The sequence below is a fragment of the Crocodylus porosus genome, unplaced genomic scaffold (genome assembly GCF_001723895.1).
Source record: "Crocodylus porosus isolate Cpor-Errol unplaced genomic scaffold, CroPor_comp1, whole genome shotgun sequence".
Lineage (NCBI taxonomy): Eukaryota > Metazoa > Chordata > Crocodylia > Crocodylidae > Crocodylus > Crocodylus porosus.
Genome location: NW_017728931.1, coordinates 103,740,631 through 103,760,142, shown reverse-complemented (window position 1 = coordinate 103,760,142; position 19,512 = coordinate 103,740,631). Strand labels below are relative to the sequence as shown.

At 40.9% G+C, this 19,512-nt stretch overlaps 1 protein-coding gene across 1 annotated transcript in view; it reads right to left on the bottom strand.

Moving 5' to 3' along the window:
• Positions 1 to 19,512, bottom strand: part of PTPRZ1 (protein tyrosine phosphatase, receptor type Z1) — a 165,868-nt gene that overhangs the window by 67,207 nt on the left and 79,149 nt on the right. The window contains exons 6-8 of the mRNA XM_019543956.1: positions 18,992 to 19,058; positions 16,824 to 16,981; positions 16,068 to 16,218 (exon numbers count right to left, since the gene is read on the bottom strand). Coding sequence (XP_019399501.1) covers positions 16,068 to 16,218; positions 16,824 to 16,981; positions 18,992 to 19,058 — 376 coding nt within the window. The remainder of the gene's footprint in view (positions 1 to 16,067; positions 16,219 to 16,823; positions 16,982 to 18,991; positions 19,059 to 19,512) is intronic.

The window sequence follows — 19,512 nt, the reverse complement described above, 5'->3', positions numbered from 1 at the left end:
TTTCCTAATATCTGACTTAAACTCCCCTTGCTGCAACTTGAGACCATTGCTCCTTGTTCTGTCATCTGTCACCACTAAGAACAGTCTAGGCTCCATCCTCTTTGAAAAAACCTTTTAGCTAGTTAAAGGTTGCTATCAAATTCCACCTCAGTCTTCTCTAGATTAAATAAGCCCAGTTCCCTCAGCCTCTCCTCATAAGTCATGTGCCCCAGTCCCCAAACCATTTTATTGCCCTCTGCTAGACTCTCTCCAATTTGTCCATATCCTTTCTGTAGTGGGGGGTCCCAAAACTGGACACAATGCTCCAAATGTGGCCTCACCAGTGCCGAATAGAGGGGAATAATTACTTCCCTGAATCTGATGGCAACACTCCTACTAATACAGGTCAGTCTTCTTGGCAACAAGGCACACTGTTGACTGTTCAGCTTATTGTTCACTGTAACCCCCAGATCTTTTTCTGCAGAGCTGTTGCTTAGCCAGTTGGCCCCAAACCTGTAGCAGTGCATGGGATTCTTCTGTCCTAAATGTAGAACTTTGCACCTATCCTTGTTGAACCTCATGAGATTTCTTTTGGCCCAATCCTCCAACTTGCCTAGGTCACTCTGGGTGCTTCTACATTAGTAGAAGTGTGCATTAACACACTTTGGTTAATGCACATTAAATCTAGTATCTCAATTGTGAGGGTGACTATACACATGCTCTGGGGGGGCGTGACCTTAATTGGAGCAGCTCTGAGAACTGCTCTAATTAAAGCACCTGCAGTATCACATGCATTCAGTGTCCCACACTTCAAAATAGCAGTGGGGGTGCTTTTAACTAAAGCTTGTCAAATGAGTTTTAGTTTAAGTTCCTCCAACACCATTTTGAAATGTGGGGATGCTGAATATACATGATGCAGAGGCTGCTGGAGTACACTAATTAGCACACTCCAGGAGACTCGCATTAATTGAGTCTGTTCCAACATGTTCTAATAAGCACACATTGGAGCAGAGGTCCATCATGTGTATAGGTGCCCTGGGGTACTAGGAAAATGCGCATTAGTCTGTCTTAATATGCATTAACTAAAGAGAATGGTTTTTAAGTGACCCTTAATGCACATTAGTCTATTTCAATGCTCATTAACTAAATAGCATGGTTTAGTGATGCTTTAATGTGCATTAAAATTGACTAATGAGCATTAAAGCACATATATAGACATGCCCTCTGAATCCTAGCCCTACCCTCCAGGATATCTACTACTCCTCCCAGCTTGGTGTCTGCAGCAGCCATTGTTGGTGCCTGCCACTTTAAGGACTCCGCCAAGCAGCCAGCAGGTGCTTGATTGCAGTGGCCATTTTAGATCTCTGGCCACCTACATAAACAGAACAGTCCACTGCTGGAGGGCCAGGCAGCAACATTGCTTGGCTGCAAGGCTTCATGTATCACCCTGGAGGTAAGGGCAGGAGCTGTAGGGGATGGCTTGGAGGCTCCTGGTCCTGGGCATGACCTAAAACTGCACCCCGCTGGGAGTGGGTGGCCTGGTGGGACTCTGTGGCATGGGAGCCCCCAGGAAATTCCAGGCCAGTGAAAGGCAGGTCGGGGTGCCTTAATAACCCCAGCTCCCACAACCGGGTGGGTTACCTGCTAGTAGGGTCCAGAAGGTGAACCCAGAAGAGAAAGTGGGGTTATAGTTTTAGAAACCTGCCTTGAAATCCCGACTAGTCAATGCTGGGGCCAGGACCAGAAGGGTGTAAGGGCCAGGGGCCCACTGCAAGGGATGCCCAAAGCTGAGGCCCTAGGGTTCCAACTGGCCTGAAGATGAGGCCTGGGCCTGTGTAGCCAGAGGTCTCAGGGGGATCACACCCGTAAGGGGGAACAGATCAGGGAGCTAGGCAGCCCAGAATGAAGGCAGAGTAGGCTGCCTGAATGGAGGGATCTTGTAGGGGTCTGGATGGGAGGATTCTGGGTCCCAGAGTGGGGGCCAGTGACATTAAAAACAGTGGATGCCATCTGTGAGGCTTGGGCTGTGGTGTAGGGGAGGAATGGAGCCGCAGATAGCACTCCCTGGTATTGGAGCAAGAAATGGGCAGCCTCCCACTTATTAACAACTTAATTAAATGTCATCAAGGTGTGCTGGGCAAGAAGGCAGGTGGTTGGCCCAGAACACGTGGGTGGGGCATTGGTAGATTGGCCCTGACAAGGCCCCCTCTTATAGTGTCATCCATGAACTTACTGAGGGTGTACTCCATCCCATCTTCCAGAGCATTAATGAAGATACTGAACAAAACTGTTCAGTCCAGAACTGACCCCGGGGGCACTCCATTTGATACTGGCTGCCAATTAGACCTTGAAGCATTTATCACTACCTATTAAACCTGACAATCCAGACAGCTTTCTATCCATCTACAGTCCACTCATAGAACCCATGCTTCCTTAACTTGTTTGCAAGAACGCTATAGGAGACAGTATCAAAAGCCTTGATAAAATCAAGGTACATCACAGCCACTGCTTTCCCCACATCAGCAGAACCAGTCATCTCATCATAGATGGCAATCAGGTTGGTCAGGCATCACTTGCCCTTTGTAACTCCATACTCACTGTTTTGAATCAGCCTGTTGTCCTCCAAGTGCTTGGAAATAGATTCCTTGAGGTCCTGCTGTATGATTTTTTCAGAGACTGAGCTGACGCTGACTGGTCTGTAGTTCCCTGGATCTTCCCTCTTCCCTTTCTTAAAGATGGGCACTATATTTACCCTTTTCCAATTGTCCCAGACCTCCCCCAATGACTTGTCAAAGACGATGGTAAGTGGTTCTGCAATCATATCAGCTAACTGCCTCAGCACCCTTAGATGCATTGCATCTGGCCCCATGGACTTGTACATGTCCAGCTTTTCTAAATAGTCCCTAACCTGTTCTTTCACCACTGAGAGCTGCTCACCTGCTCCTTAAATTGTGTTGCCCAGTGTAGTAGTCTGGGAGCCTGTGAAGCCCAAGGTAAAAAAGGCATTACATTAAGTACTTCAGTCTATTCCTCCTCATCTGTCACTAGGTTGCATCCCCCATTTAATAAGGGACCCACACTTTCCCTGACTTTTTCCTCTTGTTCCTGACATAAATGTAGAAGCCCTTCTTGTTAACCGTCAAGGCCCTTGCTACCTTCAACTCCAATTGTGCTTTGTTTTTCCTGAACTCATCCCTGTATGCCTGAGCAATATTCTTATATTCCTCCCAAGTTGTTTGTCCAAGCTTCCACTTCTTGTAAGCTTCCTTTCCGTTTCAGCTCACCAAAGAGTTCTGTGCCATATTTGCTATTCTTCCTGCACATCAGGATGGTTTGTTCCTGAGCCCTCAGTAAGGTTTCTTTAAAATATAACCAGCTCTCCTGGACTCCTTTTCCCATTAGACTGGCCTCCCAGATGATCCTGCTGATCAGTTCCCTGAAGGAGTCAAAGTCTGCTTTTCTGCAGTCCAGGGTCCATACTCTGCTCTCCTTTTTTCTTTTTGTCAGGATCCTGAACTCAATCATCTAGTGGTAACTGATGCTCAAGTTCCCATCTGCTTCTACATCCCCCACCAATTATTCCCTGTTTGTGAGCAGCAGGTCAAGAAGAGCATGGCCCCTAGTCGGTCTCTCCAGGAGTTTATACATGTGCTCTGGGAGTGTGTGTGTGTGGGAGGGGGGTGTAGTGTCCCCCTGCACTTCAAAATGGTAGTGGGGGAGCTTTACCTAAAGCTTGTCAAATAATCTTTAGCTAGAGTGCCCCTGCTGCCATTTTGAAGTGTGGGGACACTGATATACAAGATGCTGGAGGCTGCTGGAGTGCAGTAATTACTAGGGGTGTGTGATGGGGGCCTTTTAGATTGGGATTTGGCCCAAATCAGAGACAGTGATTCGATTTGTTGATTTGGATCACTGTCTCTGATTCGATTAGTTCAAATCCAAATCTGAAAATTCAATGCTGATTCAGAAAACCAGCAATTCGGACATAGACACAGCTTTGAAAGTTTTTTGTAGATACCTGGAGGTAGCAGGCGTGGCTTATGATCGCTGCGATGTTGAAGTGCAGGTGCCCCTCCCAGACCCAGGAGACACCAGTCACTGAGCTGGGGTAGTGTGGGGGGTGGGGGCCCAGCATGCTCCCCGATGGACCCGGAAGTGCTTCTGGTCCACTTCTGGGTATGCTGGGGAGCCCCCTGTCTTCTGTGGGACACTCCATGCACCCCAGCATCGCAGCACTCACAAACCCCTGCTACCTAGAGGTATGCAGAAAAAACATTTAAAGCTGTGTCTATGTCCAAATCTCTGAATCTCTCTGAATCTCTCCACATCGATTTTGGAGGATTCCCATTTGATTCGGAGAGATTAAAGGGTCCTCTGATTTGATTCGGATTCAGAGATTCAGCCACTAAATCAGGCTGAATCTCCACTGAATCAAATAAAGGACCAAAGCTTTGCACAGCCCTAGTAATTACCACACTCTAGCAGACTCAGTTAATTGAGTCTGCTCGTGTACAGGCACTCTCCAATACTTGCACCAGGAGAAGTCACCTCATTTATTTTCATGGGAGCTCAGTCTAGCTCTAAAACTTTCAACTAAGTAAATGTGACTTAATGTTTCTCTTGACAAGACAGTTTTCAGCTGCTTGTTATTTTCTATGAGTCTTGCCATTAGAATTGAATTTTTCATTGTTGGGTACCTGCCTTCAGTTTAACAATTTTCTTTAAAATTTTAGTATGTAATGAACGGCTGTGTTACTCATTCTATTATTTCACTTATTATATCATTTCTATTACCTCATTTCAGCTACCAAATGTTTAAAACAATTACTGCTGGAAAGTTTTCAATTCATGCATAACTAAATGGCTATGAAAAATGCAGGTATTTCTTAACTGATTCAAATCTTGTTAAGATTTACCATTTGATACAAGGGATTAAGTTTGTATCCCTTATTTAGAGAAACATATAGAAAATGTATATTTAAAGCAACACAGTCTATTTAAATGAAATCCAAGGATATAAGGAAAAATAATCTAAAATAATCTAAAACGCTGTGGTTTTTTTGCATATGACACCCCCCAAAATAAGACACATGCTTTGTTTCGGTATGAAAAATCACTTTTTTTTTTCAGTCATGGTCACAAGAAGACTAAAACTAGCTCTGATACTATAGAGTGGACTCCACGCCTGCTATATGCTGGCCAGAGAAATGGGAGTGAAGCACAGTCCCATTCCAGAATATTTATGCTTCCATTCCAATGCAGAAATCAGCCTCTCTGATTAAGTCATACACCCTAATTTTGGCAGGTAATTTTTGGGGGAAAAGGTGCATGTGATATATTAATAAATAAGCTAAGTATATAGATCAGTAGTTCTCAGTTTAGAGCAATAGCTCAGAACCTGCTGTAGACCACTATGTGACTCTACCATCAAACTTTTCATTGAAAAAGGGAGAGATGGTTAGGGTGATCCATGGATCAGCTGCTGACTGTTTAGCACATCCTGGTCAGCTGTGAGTGGTTAGTTTTGAGAACCACTGACTTAAAAGGTTAAGAGAGAATCTCTTACAGTTTCTTAAAGTTTATAATAAAAATTCAGAGCATACTTTGATACCAAACCTTTTGAGGACAAAACTGAAATTTTCACAGGAATGAAAATCTAACTTGGATCTTTTAATTAACTTTGCAAACTGCCTTTGAACACAAGAGGGCACTCAAAATTATGCACTCTCTTAGAAGATCAAATTTCTACTCTATAATGAATTGTTGGAAAACTACTAAATATTTTATTTACATAAAGAAACAAAACAAAGATGATGACTAAAATTGTATTCCTCTGAGCTCACAATACATTGCAGATTGTTGTAAATTATTCTGAAATCTATCTTCGTGTCAGTTCCCATGTTTCAGATCTACAGTGATGCGATAATTTCTTTTGAGAGTCTATTCCTTTGGTTGTAATATAACACATGTAATCTTAACTCACTGTTTACTCTCAAATGACTAATTCAATTCCTATTTTCAAATGTTATTATTCAGAAATGGGGATGTATCTGTTTAACTTTATAAGCCCGAAACTTTTTTCTTTCTTCACTAGGGTGTTGTTTGGTGCATCTATTCTTGTTTCTTGTCCGTGGGTTGACCCTTTTGGATAGAGTAGGATATAAATCTACTAAATAAATAATAATCACATTAAATTGTTTTTTCAAACCACTTTTAATTCTATTAAATGCATATTGTTGCTATTTCAGTACATGTCCACCAGATGGCAGAAGGAAATCAATATGCTTTAACTACACTTACACTCTTTTTTGCTCTGGTCATAGTAAACCACAAGGGAGAAAGTGCAACCTCTAAGGTGTTTTTTAACATTTTCCTTGTCCCTTGTGTTTTCAAATAACTTTTAAAACTCTTTAAAAAAATAAAATATAACCAAGATTACCCAAAGTAATTTTGTTTAAAAATAATAAACCTCCTCTATTTCCCTGTCTTCCTTTTTTCCTATTCTATACTTACACTCCACAGTTTGTTCATAGCATAATGTATCTTTTTCTCTAATCTCTAGATTATGTTTTCCCTCAGTTTAATTGAGAGAAAATTTAATTGGGGGGAAAATTTCTTTTATAATTAGAAGATTTTCTCTAAAATATTTTCTAGCTCTGTGTGTATATCTGCCTGTTCTCTTTGCTTTTTCCTAACTTTTTATATTTTTTTCTAACAGGATACAGATCTCTCTCTGTCTGTAGTCCTTTTGCCTTGATCCAGGTTCCTTTACTTACTATATTTCCTATATACATTCTTCTTAACCTTCACAACAACCTCCAATCACTTCCTACTTCTCTTTACCCACTATTTATCCACCTAAATTATAGAATCATAGGAAGTTAGGGCTGGAAGGGATCTCAGGAGATCATCTAGTCCAACCCCCTCACAAAGCAGGACCATCCCCAACTAGAGCATCACAGCCAAGGTACTGTTTAGCTAGGTCTTAAAAACCTCCAACGATGGTGATTCCACCACCTCTCTGGGTAACCTGTTCCAGTGTTTTACTACCCTTCTAGTGAGAAAATTTGTCCCAATATCCAACCTAAACTTTCCTTACTGCAACTAGAGATTGTTGCTCCTTGTTCTGTCATCTGCCACCACTAGCTCCATCCTCTTTGGAACCACCCTTCAGGTAGCTGAAGGCTGCATACAAAGTGAAATAGTGTCCCCCAGGGTGGAGACAGTTTTAAGTATAAAGACTCTCTACACCGCCCAGTTTGTAGTAATGTGAACAGTAAAGGCATCTTGTTCCAACTCCAAAGATGTGAAGCCACATTGTTAGAATCATAGAAAATTACAGGTGAGAGGGATGTCAGGAAGTCATGTATTCCAACCCCCTGCTCAAAGCACCTCCAACTATATCATCTCAGCCAAGGCTTGGGTCTTAAAAGTCTCTAAGGATGGAGATTCTACAACATCTCTGGGTAACCTGTTCCCATGGTACTAGTGAGAGAGTTTTTTCTAATATGTAACCTAAACTTCCCTTGCTGCAACTTGAGACCATTGCTCCTTGTTTTGTTATCTGCCGCTGCTAAGAACAGTCTAGCTCTATCCTCTGTAGCTACCCTTCTTGTAGTTGAAGGTTGTTATTAAATCCCCTCTCAGTCTTCTCTTCTGGACACTAAATCAGCCCAATCCCCCCAGCCTCTTCTCCTAAATCATGGGCCCTAGCCCCCTAATCATTTTTGTTTCCCTCTGCTGGATTCTTTCCAAATTGTTCATGCCCTTTCTGTAGTGGGGGCCCAAACTTGGATATAGTACTGCAGATGTGGCCTCACCAGTGCTAAATAGAGGGGAATAACCCCTTCCCTTGATCTGCTGGCAACAAATGCAGCCCAGTATGCCATTAGCCTTCTAGGCAACAAGGGCACACTGTTGGTTAGTATTCAGCTTATTCATTTATTTGACTTCTGGTTAGTATTCAGCTTATTCATTTATTTGACTTTGTGCTTCTCCATCTTTCTGTCCCTTTCCCTTAACATCCGTCTCTGGTCTTCTTCTCCCACATTCCTCCCCTTTTCCAGTGCTGTTTTACTCACTCTACTGCTCTGTTCTTTTGGCTTCTCAGTAAAGTCTGTTCAGTAATGGGAAGACAAGCTGGGGGAGAAGGGGTCAGAATCAATGCCTACACTGGCTCCAGGCTTTTGCTTATTAAGTCTCTGTTTTTTTGAGAATCCTTCTAGACCATCTTTAATGAAGGTAGTTCCCAAATCTGTCAGTCATAAGGAAAAATGCTTATTAAAATTTACATATCTATTGGAAGTCTCTGTGTCTCAAATAGCAGCACAGGTATTCACAATTAGGTTATAGAGTGAAGGTATAAGACATTCAAAAGAAGTCATAGGCTTTTCAGTGGTCACTGTCAGTAATTTAGCCTATGTCTCCTACACTTCTGCTTCTTTCAGAGTGCAGGAAACACGGTTTAGTTAGACAAAGTAACTTAGACAAGGACATGAGCAATATTGCAGAGCTGTCAATGTATAGAAAGTAATAGGCTATTTCTGTTTACCTGGATGTGTGGGAAAGAACTAACATACCTTTCTATTTACTTGGGAATATAGAGTCTGTCCATGGTGAGAAGGAGAGGAAGCAATGACAAGAGTTTTGGCAGTCTTAAATGTTATCAGTGGCTAGCTCTTCTTAGGTAGTCTTACAGCAAGTTGCGGCCATAGCATTGCTACTAGTGACAACTGTATATACCACTGCTAAAGTTTAAATCATTACTTTAAATCTTCTAATGTAGTGTTCAACAGTAAGTAGGTCTACTTATGTTCTCTCATGTTGCACAGCTAGTGACCCTGAGAGCGACAGGTTCGGTAAGAGCAAGAAATTCTACTTAACCTGGTCAATGAGATCAGATGAATCGGGTCAGAAGTCCAGAGACCTCCATAGACTCATACAGTTTAGACCAGTAGCCTTCAACGTTCTTTCATTTTCAGACCCCTAAAAAAAATTACATGGAACCAGATCCTATTCCACCCATTAAGCATCTAAGTGGATTTAGGTGTCTGTAATCCTACCTTTAAGTACCTGAAAAACAATTAACACAAAGTGGATGAGTCTACTCGCTGCTTTCTGTGATAGTCTTAGAAAGCACTATATCACTGCAGTAATATAATTATTATAAAAATAGTAGTCTATGGCCCAGTATCTGCATGAAATATGTCAAAGGAATTTTAAACTTTATGCAGCTCCAATTCAAAGGAAAATATAATGAGTTTAAAAGAATGTTATGATAGAGCAGAGATTCTCAATCAGGGCACTAGGGTGCCTTGAAATCCTTTAAAGGGTGCCATGGGGTGCCTCATAGTGTCAGCACTGCTAGCTTGGAAACAATTTACAGTATAAACCCAGAGATTTCAAATAGGAATCTGTATCATTAAAAACATTCTGACCTGGTGTTGTCCTTCTGAATTCTTTGCAACAGAAAAATTGCTTTATTTACTGTGGTCAAAAAAGGAGATTAAATGAAGAACTGGCATTCTTCAAGGGCTGCCCTGATTCTCAACAGGTTGAAAATTGAAAAAAAATCTACAGGCAAATTTTTATATCTTTACTGAAGCCAGGTGAGATTTCCAAGAGTTATATTTTTACATATACCTACAGGCACTGTTGGATCTGATTATACTTGCTGAAATGTTATAAAATCAGCTCGGTCTGTCAACATTATTTTCACATTTTTAAGAACAACAGCTGATGGTTTTATAAATAGATTTTCATGTTATTTGAACTTGTGCAGATAAAGGACTAAAGTTTCCTTGAAAGCTTTATGAGTTAGAGTCTGAAGCATGGCCTTGTTAAGATTAGTGTTTAAAGGAGATTAGGAGAAGTATGCCACATAACAATATTACATATAACACTGTGCAGGCCTGGAAAATGAAATACCTCTCACATCTAAAATATAGTTCTTCCAAGGACAAGGGTTTGGAGTTGGAGTAGCAGTGTGAAAATTCTTGATAACCAATTCCTGAACCAAGTTTATAATGCAACAGAAAGCTTATTTTCCATGACTAGCAACCAATTAGTCCCTATAAGAATATTCTACTCTGTTTAACAAACAGTCTGTATTACTAAGAATAATAAAGTGAGATTTTGTACTTACTCAAACAGGAGAAAGTTTGGACTCTAACTTTCTTAGTATAATATTGTAAGAGGCAAGAATGTTTTTGAGTGCATCTTTTACTGGATCAACTGCATGGTTGTGATAGACAAGATTTTGTCTGCAAGTCAATATAATGTAACTTTTCAAATGGGTATCTCAGTGGCCATGTCTGTATGAGATGCTGACTGACCAGTTGTTACTGCACAGTCATTTAGTACATGCATGACCAAGTACTAAACGACTGAGCAGTAACCAGCATGACTGTGCAGCAGCATCCTGGCACAGCTGCCTAGTGATGCTTACTGTGCAGTAGCACCATGTCATGGTTTGTGCCCAGCCATGCTGCTGCTGTGTAGTAACGAGTCAATATGTTTCACAGCTCTAGGTTTTCTTGTGTCGATTAAGGGGAAGTAAGCTATGACAACTCAGTGATAGCACATACAAAATGTGAGTCTGTTTATACATCGGATTTAGCTTTTCTTGTTTCACTTGTTATATATAACATTTTAAAACTCTTCTGTAAGTATCTTTAGTAACAAATGTTAATGTTCCTCAAATACTGTACCTTCAAGAACTCAGGTGAACATAATTTTAGATATAAAGGACATGTCTACATGAGACACTATAGCGCGGTAGCATTGCTGGGCACTAGCTGTGCAGTGACTGTACTCCGCAGTAGTAACAAGCTACTGCACAGTAGCTCATTGCTTCTATGCAGTAGCATCGGGGAAAAAAATGTGTGGTGACAGTACTGCACAGTAACACCGGTTACTGCGCAGTAATTTAGTATGTGGCTTTGCACAAATACTAAATGACTGTGCAGTAACAACTGCACAATCCATTGCTCATGTAAATGTGGCCAACTAACTGTTATATTGAAGGAAGCTAACTGTGGTCCATCAGGAATATAAAGCCATTTGCTATTATTATGGACAGTTTACACTTCAGGTTTTATTGTGAAATATGTACAGAGAAGGAGTACTTGGACTTTTAGTACTGCCTGTTTGTCTCTTCTTTTTGTCTAGAGCAGCATGCTTAATGTACAATTATTTACTTTAAGTATCTACTTTTGAAACAAATATTAAATGTGTTTGTTCCCATAGTGAAATGAAGTCCAGAATATATTTTTTCTCACACTCAGTAGATTAAAGATGCTTTGCTCTGTGTTATACAAAACTATCAGCCAAATGTGAAAAAGTCTATTGTACTACCTTGAACCTGTAAACTATAGTAAAACTTATACACATGCAGTATTATGTATGAAATTTTAATGGCACAGAAGTCAGGCCTTTTGGATACTCAGTACAAAATAATTAACCATTAGTAGGACTGAAGTTATTCCCAGTTTACACTGATATTAATGAGAGTGTAAAGGGGCTCTACTAACTGTAGGCTGGAACATTTTCTCCATATATGTTTACAGAAGAGATTCTGGTAATAGATCTTCTGCTTGTCAAGAAGGGGAAGTGGCTGGATGCCAATCTCCTCTGTAGTATTAACCTTCGTCTGTGTAAACCCACACATTACTAAGAGTTGGCACAGAAGGCTTTCAGGTATGGTAAGTACTGGAAAACAGAGGCTCACTCTGCAGCACAATCTCCTGTCTAGTCCCTGTTTTCCTATGTGGACATCTACATAGGGGTGACACAGATCACATTCACATTAACTCCCTTTGATTTTATGCTGACGCTAGTGAATTTCAGGGACCAGTCATTGGTAGCAAAGCTATCAAAGGAAGATGGAGGCCAGTTAATCAAAATAGGAAGGAGTGCCACCAATGCAGACAGCTTTTGTCTCCAGGGACATGGGATCCCCTGTCCACGACATTCTTTCTCTGTGGATCCATTACAAGAACCCACAGGAGTGAGAAGCCCTCACCATGGCTGACACCATGGGACCCTAAAATAGAAAGGAAGAGATACCACTCTGAGCTCACCTTCAAATTTCTCTTGGGAAGGGATAATTTTAGCTATTTTCCAAATCAAATTTCTCCAACTAAGGCTGACTGCATGGTTTTCATATAAAAGTATCAAAGTGTGCAAAAATCTGATACTTCTACACAGCAGTATATTTAATAACTCAAGCTCAATTCTAACAAATCTAAAATTCTTTCCATAGTCCTATCCCTATGTTTCAAGTAATCAAACACAGCTTAATACATTCTTATGAAGCTTTCTGATAAAAATTAATTTCTTGGTTGACACTAAGTATGAGAAATTTCAGCTCCCAGAACAATGATTTTCAGATATTTATGAGAAGTACAAAGCACACCTCAGAACTGAAGCTTCATTTGATTAACTACTAATGAGGCTGTAAGTCCACCCTATACAGCAATATTTCAGTGCAACTAATGTCCCATGTATGTGACTCAGTCTGGTAGGTCTGAATACCCAACAGTTGCTGACTTAAAGGAAAATTCCAAGCACAGAGCCCTTCAGCATAGAATCAGGTGGAAATATTAATACAAATAAAACTACAGTACTAAAATACAGTACGCAGAAAGAGTTAGGCATCTAGGAATAGGATCACAATAGACAACATGTTGCCAGAGGGGACCCTTCAAAGAGGCAATAAGAAACATTGAAGAGGGTGTGTGCTGAAATCCTACCCATATCTGGGACAGAGGTACCTCCCTGCAGCACTCACTGAGATACTTTTGTAAAATCAGGATTCCCAGCTGAAAACTTTCTCCCAGACATGGGTGCCTAAATAGTCCTAACTGTATTTTAAAAATAGAAGACTCAATCATTTTTTTTAAACACATGGTTAGTGAGTTTCCTAGACATTAGCACATTCACCCAGGAAGCAGAAGACCTGGTATCTATGCCCTTTGCAGTTTGATGTTCACACAACCCACCTCCTGGAGTATCCTAACTCCCAGGCTAAGGGCAAGAAACCAGTTATGTGCACCTGGATTGTGCACAGAGACAGGGAGGTACTCTCCACAGTTCTGATGAAGCTGAGTCTCTGTAGAGCAAGGAACAGAAAACTGATGAAGCCAGAAAGAGAGAAAAAGTGGGAGAATGACAGTATAGCCAAAGGTTACCTCCCAAAGGTTTACACTTTCTACACAAAGACTATTTAATGCAAAATATACAAGCAATCCTGGTAGCAGGGACCAGGTCTCCCTGCTCCAAGATGGTCAATGAATTACAGAGTCAAGCTCCTTCCTGTGTTTGCTGTTTTCACAGAATCACAACCTGCACACTCCTGGCTGTGGAGGGGTGGAGAGCTTACCCACACTAACCTTGCTTTTAGGTTGGCTGTTACAGTGCTTTCCTAGGAAGTAGAAGACATGGGTTTGAATCTCTCAGGCTAAGAAGGGAATATAATGTATATAGGTTATTTCCTGGGTTAATTCTCTGCTCTCTAGACCAGAGCTATCTACTTTGCAGCCGGCAGACTGCATGCGGATCGTGAGGGGTTAAATCGCAACCTGCAGGTTCCCACCCAGGCACCATTCCCAACATATTCTGGCTCTTGCTGCTGCAGCTGCTTCTGTCACAGTCTCCAGGCTCCCCTCTATCCTCTGGCTCTAGCTGTCTGCTCTCGGCCCTGCGTGGCACACAGCTTGGCAGCTTGGCAGGGTGACCACCACGGTGTCCAATCTAAGAATTTTATTTTATTTTTTTTACTGAAAATCTGCAAACTTCTTACTGGCAACCAAACTTTTAAATGACATAAATTTTTATTGACATCGTTTTACAGCCCCTGGACAGCAATAACAAGGACTAGGTTCAAATATAGAAGTTTAACATCAGCTTACTAAATCTGGCTCAAGCCCCCACCCAGAAACTTGGGAAAGTAAATTTTAACCAGGTGTTCTAAAGTGAACAAACTTCCCTACTCACAAACAACGATCAACCAAAACAGGGTTTATGACAGGAAAACATGGATAAACACAAACCTTAGAGAAAATCTGAACCATTAAGTATTTGGTGAATCCCACATAGTTAACAGTCTCAGTCACTAGTAAACCAGTGCAGTGGAGCTACCACCTAACCAAGTCTGTTGGGAAGGCGACTGTGGCACCTCCCATAGGCCATAAAGCCCTAAAGGAGAGCTCCCAACAGGGTGTCCCTCGACATTTCTTGCACCCAGCCTCATTCTGATGACAGGTCTTCAGTCAAGTTTATGTTTTCTTAGGGTTTTTTTGTTTTATTTTATTGTAGACAGCTCCTTTTTTCTGGACTTTACATACAAGCATTCTTACCCTTTTTTTTTTAGTGTTTACATATATATGGACACATGCCAACCCTAGTGTGTATGTAGTACAATGCAACAAGCTAGGGGGCACCTGCCTGGCATGGCATGGCCTGGCATGGTATAGTGAAGCTTTTTGGCGGGGATGGGGGTGTGGAGGAGGGAGCATGGCATCAGTGGCAGGCCTGTGCAACATGAGGTCCAGGGAGCTGGGGGCTTTGCAGGTGTGGCTTATGAAGGATGAGGTCCTGCCCGCTCAGTACTTGGATAGTCCTGCTCTAGACTGTCAGATAAGAAGTAGGTGCAAGCAGCAGTAGCAACAGCTCCTCTGCCTCCTGGGTTAGTGCTCTAGGCTATTACACAAAAGACATCCTCATTGGTGGTCATGTCTTTGAATGAAAGTGCTGTGCTTTACATGAAGCTTGTTCCTGTCGCTGTATGTTAGACATGCTTTGAGGGTTTTTTTAAACATACTTTTTGTAGTGCTTCAGCAAGATTTTGCTTTCCATTACATAATGTAGTTTATATTGATATCAGTGAGGTTATAGAAAATGAAATCTGATTTTTGATATTGTATACATCTTACAGTTGCTTAGTAGGCTAAGTAAAATAAGTTTGGAGGTTTACTCTAGTTGTATTGGATATACGTCTACATGACACAATTAAGAACTAAATATGCATTGAAAATGAAGTCCCCTTTTAGTCTTTGAAATAGCTACATTGTTCAGTCTTAAAGCACACATTCATGGAGAAACAGATAATAACTGATGTGGTCTCAGTACATGTTTTCTGTTGTTGCAAGAATTTCATTATTTAATTCAGCATGATTTATGAGTAATTAGTGTTTTTTCAAAGTAAAAGACAAAACTATAACATGATTTATAAGCAAAAATAAAGCTTGTGGCTTTTTTTCTATTTCAAGTTAAAATACACATTAGGGCTGTGCAAAGCTTCGGTCGCTGATTCAAGGAAATTTGGCCCAATTCGGTAGCTGAATCTCCAAATCCAAACTGAATCAGGAGACCCTTTAATCTCTCCAAATCAAATTGGAACCCTCTGAATTGATTCTGAAAGATTTGATGATTCGGACATAGACACAGCATTAAATGTTTTTTCTATATACCTCAAGGTACCAGGTGGCTCGTGAATGCTAAGATGCTAGGGTGGATGGAGCATCCCACAGGAGTGCAGTGGGGGGTCCCCAGCGCACTCGGCAGCAGACCTGGAAGTGGACCAGAAGCAATTCCAGTCCACTTCTGGGTCTGTTGGGGAGTGCACAGGATTCACCCTGTGTCCCCCTGCCTAGGCGACTGGTGCCTTCTGCATCTGAGGGAGCACCCGGGGTTGCCCCGTGGCTGATTGCCAAGCCGGTGGTGCACAGTGGTGCCCCCAGGTCACTGCCAAGCACACGGTGGGGAGGGGCGGGCGCTCCTGTGGGACACTCCATCCACCCCAGCATCACAGTATTCACAAGCTGCACCTGGTAGCTCGAGGTATGTAGAAAAAACATTTACAGCTGTGTCTATGGCCAAATCAGTGATTCAGCATCGAATCTTCAGATTTGGATTTGGCTGAATCGAATTGGGACAGTGATCTGAATCAAATCACTGTCCCCGATTCGGGCTGAATCAGGATCGAATACGGCCCGTTTCGCGCACCCCTAATATGCATGTCATTCTTAAGGTTAATGTCTGTACTTAGAATAGCTTTATAACCCATAAAGTAATCATTCAGTAAATACCTGCTTCATGAATTTCTTCTTGTCCAGTGTATGAAGAAAACACCTGCCCAGAGAACTTATATTGTTGCTTTCTAAAGTTGTTTTGTAGGTAATCCATAAGCATGACATAGCCAGACTGCTGCATTGTAAGGACTTCACAAAATACAGCCAACTAAAGGGAAAAAAGGGTAACTCCTATAAAAAGTCTGGAAAATTAGCTAGAGTCTGAAATAAACTATAACCTTAAGGAAAGGGTGGTACCTAAACTGTCCCAGAGTTGTAGTAATTCCAGGAGGCATTGCAATTCAGAGATATACCTCTAGGTTACAATTATCCCAGTACTTCCTTCTTGCCTTACAGGCTGGTAGTTTACTGAATCCCTCCATGACTAGTAAATTATTAGTTTTCCTATGCCAACTCAACTAACCCCCTGATGGAGCCAAAGCTCTGCTCATTCTCTACCCTTCTCTTACTAAGAGAAACATTCAAGCATCTTTTCCCATTCTGCTATACCATAGCTGAGGTTACAGAGGTATAGGACAAGTTTTTACTCCCTGGCACAGGCTCAGAATATAGTCCTTAACTAAAAAAAAAAAATGTTAACACAAACAGGTTTTTAATTGCTGCATGTACAAATTAAAAGCTGGATAAATGAAGCACTAGGCTGTGAAGGCTGGAAATCAATGCCATGCACTTTTATCATTTGATATATTTATCAAATTCATTTTCTTTAAACATAAGAATAATTATTTCTTTTGCATGGGTTAAATGAATTACCTGGCTTTCAGAAATTCCTATGGTATCTTTAAACACAATCCATTCAACTGTCTCTGAGCAGGGAGGAGTTGACAGTGATCCATTATAAGTATAATATTTGTCTGTTGAATTCGGCAGAAGGTTCAGCAAAACAAATGGCTCTAAAGCAGCCTGTTTTCCTGAAAAATATTATTTATATTCAGATTGTTAAAAAATTAAATAAAAGATGAATAAAACAAACATGGAGCTTCCAAATTAGATAAGCTTTGAGAAAGGATGCTTTAAAAATGAAAGACTGGACCCTTTGCACTCAACTTTAAACAAAAATCCGATAATAAGAATTATTCTTGTTCAGCAGAAGAATCTAAAGAGCCATGGTGGAAAATTGAGGTTGAATAAAAAATTCAGGTCTCCTGTTTTCATTTCAACAGCATGCTTAGAGAAACAATATCATGGACCTTGTCCCATAAAGTATTGCATGTTTAACATGTACTAAACTCATAGGATAGGAACAGAAGTTAGACATAAATTGGTTTAAGTGATCAGAAACTAGTTTATATCTCTGTCACAACAGAAGTTCAGTACACATAAACTGCTTTCATAACAGCCAAAACTGTTTTACGATAAACCTGGATGGATGCAGCATCAGACTTAACTGATTTAGGTTAAATAAGTTTATTGAACCTCTGTCCCAGATCCTCACGAGATTCAAGTTAACATAAAGTCCCTAGTATCCCAGCATGCTTTGCACATCCTCTACAAACCCTGCCTTCACAGGGTGAGCGGGCTAACCTTGACCCAAGCCATCTGCTCCAGTTGACCAGGGAAGTATTCTCTAGCACCCCCTGGCTTCTGGCCTGGGCCACTGCAGGCATGTGGCTGCATTTCCGGAATCAAAAGGGAATGTCTGTTCACTTGCTTATCAGTTCAATCTATGCAGCTTAGACTAACCTGCAAAGATTTAATTGATTCAGCCTCAGGTTTTTTGACTGTCTGTACTTAGCCCTAGTCAGGTTGTTCAGTATCTCAACAAGTCTTACTCTGTGTAAGGGAAAGAGGATACTGAAAAGGGTGTATGGCTTGACTAGAGTCTGGGGAAACATTATATTTTTAATATAGAGAGGCAAGGGTGATATTCTTAGGGTGGTATCTTCTAATGGATCAACTGGGGATAGAGTTAGACAAGCTTTCAAAAGCAAGACATTCTTTATCAGGTCAAACATTTTAATACACACACTGCATTTCATCTAGCCTAGAGAAGAATCCTTTCTGGGGAGCAAACTTGCTTGAGATAGTAAATAAGAAGGGCAGCTTGAGGAACACTGTTCCAAAGAAGGAGGTGAAGATTGCCTTGTGAACAATACCCCCCTTTTGTATACCTCTATATCAAAGACTGGGAGAGACAGGATGAACATTCCAGTTCATTTGAATGTTCTGGGATCCTATAGAAAATGGACATAACCCAGTAACACAAATAGGGATACACACAACTATTTGGTGGATTATTATATGACCCAGTACTTTGATGAATCAGGGGCTCGGATAAGGAAGAGCTTATTTAGAGTCAATCCAGAGAAGTGAGATATATGTTTATGGCAGCAACAGGAAACTGCAAGAGGAACTATCAGAAATTATACCGATTTCTTCCAATGGGAAAATTTTACAGCTTTGGGAAAACAAACGCTTCTATGAACTGATGTCTGTGTGGATTCAAAATACCACCAGTCCTTTTTGATGCTATCCTGGATAAAAACTTAACCCATATCTATTTAATTCATTGTGTGTCATTATTACTATGTTTAGTACAGCATTTAAAAACTTCCCCTTCTCAACAAATATAAATTCATAATTATTTCCTCTACTGTACATTAGCCTTCAGTTTTATAGTTACATCTCTCTGATTTTCATTAAAAATTTGTTGCAAACTAAACATTTGATTCCATATACTTGAAAAAAGTTATATGTATCCAGTTTGTGACTTGAGCTCTTTTTCCTTTTTTCAAATATTAATTTGTGGAAGTACAACAAATTTGTTATACAATTGGGTGTGTGTATTTTTTTTTTTAACAACAATCGATCAAATCCAGCTTTGTGAGTTTAATGATTCACAACTGTGCCACTAACATTTACATATGAATTCAAAAGCTGAATTTGCCCTAATGAATAAAAATGCTGGAAGAAAACCTCACCAAAACGACTAACACTGTCTACTCCTTTAATGATTGCTTCATAATCCAGATTATCTTCAGGAACAATCTGTTAAAGAGAGATTGAATAATTTATTTTAAAATTGTGATTCACAAAAGAACTGAAAGTTATAATTTACTTCAAATGACTACAGATGATTCAAAGAAGATCAACCAAACATGTTTGACAAATGTTTTTTTTATCATAGAATCAATGAGTTGGAAGGGACCTAGACAGATCATCTAGTCTGACCCCCTGCCATGGGCAAGAAGGAGCCCTGGGGGTGGCAGGGGTCATAAGACCCCAGCCAGGTGCCTATCCACTCTCTTCTTGAAGATTCCCAGGGAAGGTGAGAGCACCACCACTCTGGGAAGTCTATTCCAGGCTCTGGCCACCCTTACAGTGAAGTAGTTCTTCCTAATATCCAACCTAAATCTATCCTCCCTCAGCTTGTGGCCATTGTTCCTGGCGACTCCAAGGGGGGCCCTGGTGAACAGACTTTCCCCGAGTCCCTGCTGCTAGC